At 36.2% G+C, this 7422-nt stretch overlaps 1 protein-coding gene across 1 annotated transcript; it reads left to right on the forward strand.

Annotated features, from left to right (window-relative positions):
* On the forward strand, positions 700-7307 carry LOC109822815 (F-box protein At5g67140). The gene is made up of 5 exons (XM_020389069.1): positions 700-949; positions 1055-1201; positions 3311-3446; positions 6101-6199; positions 6974-7307. The coding sequence occupies exons 1-5, from the start codon at positions 831-833 to the stop codon at positions 7178-7180; spliced, it is 708 nt and encodes a 235-aa protein (XP_020244658.1). The 5' UTR covers positions 700-830; the 3' UTR covers positions 7181-7307.

Consider the following 7422-nt stretch of genomic DNA (forward strand, 5'->3'; position numbering starts at 1 on the left):
ATCTCTCTCCTCATGCATCAACTTTAAGAGGGTTACAGAAGGTGAATAAATTTGTTTATTTTTAACTCTCTCTTCTAACTCCTGTTCTTATTGATTAAAAATTATAAAAAACATAATTTTTTGATGTTTACATTATAATCTTTTACCCTTTTTCAAATAGAGATCCTATCAAAACCATCTCTATAGGGGTGGGGTAATCTACACAATTGATAGAGTAGACCACAATATCATAACTAATACTCTATTTATTTGTGAATAATATAGTTTATCTCATTCTATGAAGTGTTCTAATAGAATCTACACCTTCTAAAAAAACCTAATTCACTAGAATGAATATGCGGAAATAGTTCTAATGGATTTTGTGAAATTGATCATTTTTTGGACTACATATCCTTTCAGAATGTCTCGCACCGTGCAGAACGTTCTGAGCAGCTAATTTACGGAAGTATAGGGGTATTTCCGTAAATTACCTCCTCCTGTTCGGACCGCGCACGGTGGGGGGTTCGCTCTTTCCTTCGCCTCTCTGTCGTCCGTCTCACAGCGGATCCCATCCCGTCTCCTTTTCTTGCAGAATGAGCCACGTGTTTCCTTTCCAGATTCTGCTCAAACGTTTCCGTTTCCGTTTCCGTAAGGGAAAACAAGAAGCAAATAAAATCAATCCTCCCGCTGTCTCAAGGGTAACAATGACGATAAGATGAGCACATAACGTACTCTCTCTCTTCTCTCTCTCTCTCTCTCTCTCACGCGATAATAAATAAGCTGACCCAAACCGAATTCAATTTTCTCTCCCTCTTTTGCTTCTCTCTTTCACCCACCGCTCAAATTAAAACATGGGGAAACATGAGAAGGATCAAGCTCCCATGGAGTTGGAATCAGAGATGGAGAGGCTCCCTCTAGACCTCCTAGCCCATATCTTCACCCTCCTCTCCTCCTTCAGAGATTTAGCTCAGTAATTCCTCTTAATTCTCAATTTTATGAAATGGGTTTTTTTGTCCATTTATTTACTTATTTTGTTTGTTTGTTTTTTTGAGTTGGGTTTTTTTTTTTTTTGTAGGGTGAGTGGGGTTTGTAGGAAATGGAGGAGAGCGGTGGAGCAGTCGATGGCGGGGAGAGAGAAGCTCAGCTTCAACGGTTGGAAGATGGATGATGAGTCAACTGCTCGGCTTGTCCGACTTGCTTACTGCCTGAAGGAACTCGACATGTTTGTGCTCTCAATTATTTATCTATTTTTCTCTCTTTTATATCATATATCATTTCTCAATTCGTTGCTCTTTATCTCGTTACTGTTTGTAGAATTGTTTCATCTGGGGGAATATTAATACTAGCGTAGTTATCTGCAAACACTCAAGGTGTTTGCTTGGCGACGGGTTAAATGGGTTGATGAGGAGTTAAAGGATAGTTAATCTCTCCTTAATCAAAGGGCTAAGATAACCCTTTTAAATGGTGGGTTTACAAACCCACATGTTTGGACAGTTTAAAAAAGAACATCTTTATCTATGAAGAGAAGTAATAATAACTTTTCTCTTCTCAAACCCTTAAAAGCTCGAGGGCTAAAATAAAAGTTGGTTAAGGAGTTATGGGTTGACTAGCTTAACCCCCTTCCTTGAACCTCCATCAAGCGAGGCCTAAGGCATTATTCATGTTCAAGTATGTATATTTCCTGATTCGGTGGTTAGGAGGCAGAAGAAAACAGTTCGTTTAAGGGGTATTTGGTTGCCTTGAGCTGGAGCCAGACGTTGCTTTAGCAACATTGCACTTGTTTTTTTGGTGTTTTTGCAACAAAATTTTGTTCTTGTACTTGCAACTACATTTGAGACCTCAAATCATGTAGATGTAGCTATACTCAAAATTATGAGGAATGTATGTCCAAGAATAGTCGTTTGGTCATGACGATTATGTTTTAGTTGTTTCTACGTTTATATATAGGAAGGTAGACAAACAACAATAAACAAGTTTTAGTTTTTTTTGATATAATTAGACTCTTAAATTTAGTTCCTCTAACCATTACACCAAAACTCCAAAGTTATGGTGAGGATCAAGGATTATAGTTTTATATTAGTTCTAACATGCCCCCGCAGGTCGAGCGCCCTTTTTTTATGGATCGAAACCTGGACTCACGTAGCGGTGTTAATTTTTAGAAAATCCGCATTTAAACCTGGGTTGCTCTGATACCATCTTAAATTTAGTTCCTCTAACCATTACACCAAAACTCTGAAGTTATGGTGATGACCAATGATTATAGTTTTATATTAATTCTAACATAGACAAACATGCTGCTGAGCAACATGTGGCTGGAGGTTCACTAGTTTTTCGATAACAAGAAAAGGTATAAGAGTTTTTAGGAAGCGAAATATCTAAAGATATAGAATTAGGCTCATAATGATTTTGCTTTTGGTTGGTTTTTATCAATTACCAACCTTGAGCTCAAAAAATATTAGCTGCTCTTTGAGATATGTTGTGTAGGATACCACTTTCTATTGTAATTTTTTAGCTGTGGTAGGTTCAGCCGCGATGAACTATTAGCATACTTAACCTTAGAAATCCAATACTACATTAGATTTATATATTGAAGGCAATTTTTCAAGGCACAAATCATGGGGGTAATGTATATATATGTACTCTGATTTGTGTATCTTGAGAAGAAGAAGATGAGAAAGTATTGTTCTTCCCAATTTGAATAGTATGAGACTTTGCTATTAGTATGCCAGTATTTGTAAGAACGACAAGCTTGGGAAAGGAATTAGACTGAAAGTGGCTAGCAAAAATACCGAATTCTGCAGGAACAAAAAGGTGGGCTAAACTTATTCACAACTTATCAATTTTTTAGTCCACCTGCACTGACTCTACATTAACTACACTACTATTCTTATTACGATTAAAAGATGAACCTAAGCTGGAGACTTTTTTGTACATAAACACTTTGAAATTTTAGTAGATTATTGAGAAAGCATCTACTCGTTTTGGAACCTTTTCACTATCAACATAATACCTCATGAAACTGACAAGTTATTAAAGCTAATCCAGATGATATTTCTTAGCAATCTTAACATTGTTCACCCGCACAAGAAAACTGTACTGCAAGTCTTTTTTAGATAGATGACTAATATTTTCAGAGACCTGTGCACAAGCATCAGTAGTCATCATTTATCTGCGGCCGTATCCTCTGTGATCTCTAATCCTGTAACTAAATGAAAAAGTTATCTGTATTTCAGTATAGCAATGAATTCTGAAACATGAAATTTCACTACTGTAAGCATTTTCTCTGAGTAGTTATATGACTATTCTATTTTAATTCGCTGTGTTTCTGTAGTTCTCGCAGTTGCTGGGGTAGTCATATAACTGATGCAGGGCTCTACCAGATATCTTTGGCGAAGTGTGCCAGCAGCCTGACATCTGTATCCTTGTGGGGTATGACAGCAATCACCGACAAGGGTGTGATTCAGCTGGTACTAATTTCCCATACTTTTAAATACATCAACCATTTATTTGTTAACTCCCATAACTCCAGGTTGTAGTTTCTATTGAGATTCTTGCATCACTAACTGTGAATTTCGTATGCATTTTTTTGTTTGTGCTGGCTATTCTTTTATAGGGTAGTTTTACAGATCTTATAGTTAAATTTAAGACTAAATTGGAGATAAGTTGCCTCATCTATACCTTGAGTTGCACTTATCACCCCTCGACTTTTTTAATAGCACTTAGCACCCTTGGATTCTCACTTTGAGAGGGATAACGTTGCAGACTTGCCAGCTAACTCCCCTCTTTTTATGAATCTCGGGGTATTACGTGATAGTAAAGTTGAGGGGTGTAAAGTGCAACTCAAGATTTATAGGAGGGGGCTATCTGCAGTTCACCCTAATCTAAGTCAATACTGTATTGTTAGATAATTATGCTATTTGAACCTCTAGTAGGTTATATGTACTCTTGAGGATTTCTGTTGATATTTTTCCTTTTTTCTTATGAATCATAACTTATGATTGCACTGCAATCCTGTGAAACCTTTTGAAACTGGATTCAGATTCCAAAGTTTGCATGATACTTGTGGTCTCGGAAGCGGTTACACCTTGAGCAAAATTTCTGTGTGTAATAGAAGAGTTTGTTTTTGGTTAAGATTTTGATTATTTTAGAGAGACAATGAACAAGAAGTTGTTTTTATGTAACTCAATGTCCAAGGCTATAGCAGTTTTCTTTCATGCCAGGTCAATTTACTTTATATAACATCAAATCTAAGCCCCGTTAGATCCAGAGGCCTATAGGCATTGGTGGCCAAGAGTTGGGTAGAAAAGTAGATTATATACTAAGAAAAGGCTCATGGCAATATGATAAATGTAGCTGAATTAGAATTATAAGGTAGAGGTGAGCAAAGTAATATTGATGGTTGGGAAGCTGCTATGAAGAACTAACAGGGGTGGAAAGAGTTGAGTGGTTATATGTTTCTTATATAATTCCATTTTACTCGTTAAGACTAGAACACAGTGTCATGCCTTGGGCCCATGAGCCTGTTGGCGTGATGTAAGTCATAGGACCCACTAAGTGCAACTCATGATTTGGCCCAATCCGCTACCAAAATTGACTGGCCAATGCTGCACTTGACTCCTTTGACTTACATTAAAACCATTCAATCACTCAATCAATATATGATGTGAGACTAAATCTTGGGGCATCACGAGTTTACTTGCTTTGTTAATATTTACTATAACATGTAGCCTGCCACTCAGACTCTCTTATCAAAGTACCTTAGATGCAAAACCAACAATATGCAATCTTTGATCAGAAATTTTTCTTGTTGCATGGGTCAATATCAGTAGTCTCTTTAGGTGCAAAGCTATTCTAGTCAAACACAATATCTAGTCTGCATGATTTTTCTCTTGTATGAGCTCCGTTTCTCAAGCCATTTTACTGAGGTCTCATTAGCAGCTTTGGTTGCTAATCAAACTATTCCAAATTAAGATATGTTTAAAAGTAAAATTTTCATCTATCTTCTTTTTCACTTTAAGGCAAATAATATGGCAATAATTGAAGAGAGAAGTCATCTATCTGATACAAAAGAGGTGCATTTTAACAAATCATGATGTTCCTATTTGTCCATGGGAAAACCTTACTGTTAATTTTCTTCTAGTGCCTGAAGCATTGTTGAGATTTTTTAGTTGCTTGGACCATTATCAAATCCACACAGTCATGAAGCCACTAAAGCTGTTTGTGCCTATTCTTTCTCTTAGCATCTCTATGGGCTTTAGAAACTATAGAAAAATAGCTATCAGATTTTGTTGGGAATTGAAGGAAGAGATATTTGGGATCGGAGTCGGCTTTTGAATGGAGTAGTAGGCTTTGGAGCGGTTCTTCCTAATTGTTGGTTGTGAAAATAAATTCAGAAATTAGAGGGAGGGAGACGGAAGTGTACTAACTTAGTTGTGTAGTGGACAGAGCTGGAAACACTAAAAATGCAACACTTATTTAGTCTGGAAGTGTACTAACTTAGTTGTGTAGTGGACAGAGCTGGAAACACTAAAAATGCAACACTTATTTAGTCTTGGTATAGCACAAGTGTAGGTTGTAGTGGACAGAGCTGGAAACACTAAAAATGCAACACTTATTTAGTCTTGGTATAGCACAAGTGTAGGTTATCAGAACCCAAAATCTTGATTAGTTTCCTTCTCAATTGGTAGCCAGAGTTTGGTGCAGCATGAGACATATAAAGTTTATATGAGACAAAAGCCAGCTAAAATGGTTCTAATTTGTGGAAGCTATGCATTTTGATGAAAATCACGGATAATTCACTTGCGGATATGTATGTTCTTATTCTAAAAAGAATAGAAGAAGATGTTAAACGGGAAGATTCAAAGACTTCATAACTTTTGAAACTTGACTTTGGTATTCAGAGAAGACCTGCATTTACAAAGAATGAATCATGACTTTCTGTCTTCATGAGATATATGATAATCTGTATGATATAACGATATGCTTACAGTCCACTGGTGGAGATAAAATGGTTGGACATTGATGTAGTTGTTTATTTCATTATGAAAGTTGAGTTGACTGTATGATTTTTTAAATCATCATTTCGGCAATATTTGACACCATCCTTCTAATTCTCATGCAGGTTTCAAAGACCACTTCCTTACAACACCTGAATGTTGGTGGTACCTTTATTACGGATGAATCTTTATTTGCCATCGCAAACAGTTGCCCACATTTGAAGGTACATAACATTTGGCAAGATGTTGCACTAGGGAATAATTCAAACATTCATGTACTGAATTATAACCATACGTGAATAGATTTTTTTTATAATAATATTACCTTTTCTCTCCAGATACAGTGATCAAAATCTGTCTTCATATTACTAGTATGAAATCAAATTTACTTGTTTGAAATTATTGATCCTAGTTTCTGATTTATGGTTTTAAAGATGGGCAATGTTGAGACTTAAGAGCTTTCCACTTGATTAGTTAAATATTTATATCTACTTTCCTGATTAGTGACCAGCTTTGATTACGTCTGATAGTATAAATTACAAGAATAATTTAAGGATTGCTTATTCACAGAACTTTCCAAGCCCATGCTCAAAGATTTTTCAGACAAGTACCATCCTACAACTAAAATTTTTAAACATCTAATTGAATAGATTTTGACCCCACTAATTGTTTGCGTTAGACCTCATGTTCAACTATATGCATGAAATTTGTGCATATCAATTCAGATATTTGGTCTGTATTCATTGTATGAGCAGCCTCCATAAGAATCGATAGATAAAAATTTTAGACTGTCATGTTATAAATTACTCCTACCATAAAAAATGCATTCCTCGTTACACAATCTTCATACATGCCCCTCCTACATAACTGTTAAAAATATACTCATACATCTTGAGGATATGAACTAGTCTAATCTACTTGGACCGAAATGTTTCTTTACATCAAAACGAGGACATAGTTTAAGACACATTTTTTAAATGACTGTTCCAAATACTCAGGCTATCGGTCTATGGAGTTGCCGCCACGTGACAGAGAGGGGTCTCTTCATGCTTGTTAATAAATGTCGCGATCTTGAATCAATCAATGTTTGGGGAGTGAGAGTACCTGCTGCCTTTTTCATGAGCTTGCTCACCATCAGCCCGGCTCTCAAGATCAAACCCATATCACTGCATCAAAACATGGGAGGTGTGTTGCCTGTTGCCTAAGCCATATTACAATCCATTTGAAATGCTCTGTGTGCGTGCGTGTGGGGTTATTGTAAATAATTTGTGTGGGGTTATTGTAAATAATTTATGTTGTAATAACTAGTAATGTGGCCTCTTGGTGGTGCAACTTGCCTTTTTTTTTTCTTTCTATGCGGTTACAGTTTTTGTCTTGCTTCTCTGATATTCATAAAAAGTCAAAACTAAGCGATCTTTTATACTATGTTTGCTCTTTCAGGCTAGTA

The sequence above is a fragment of the Asparagus officinalis genome, chromosome 8 (assembly GCF_001876935.1).
Source record: "Asparagus officinalis chromosome 8, Aspof.V1, whole genome shotgun sequence".
Lineage (NCBI taxonomy): Eukaryota > Viridiplantae > Streptophyta > Magnoliopsida > Asparagales > Asparagaceae > Asparagus > Asparagus officinalis.

Coding starts and splice junctions, on each gene's coding strand:
- LOC109822815 (XM_020389069.1), top strand. CDS start 831: ATGGGGAAACATGAGAAGGATCAAGCTCCCATGGAGTTGGAATCAGAG. Junction 1,202..3,310: donor TGCCTGAAGGAACTCGACAT/GTTTGTGCTCTC, acceptor GTGTTTCTGTAG/TTCTCGCAGTTGCTGGGGTA. Junction 3,447..6,100: donor ACAAGGGTGTGATTCAGCTG/GTACTAATTTCC, acceptor ATTCTCATGCAG/GTTTCAAAGACCACTTCCTT.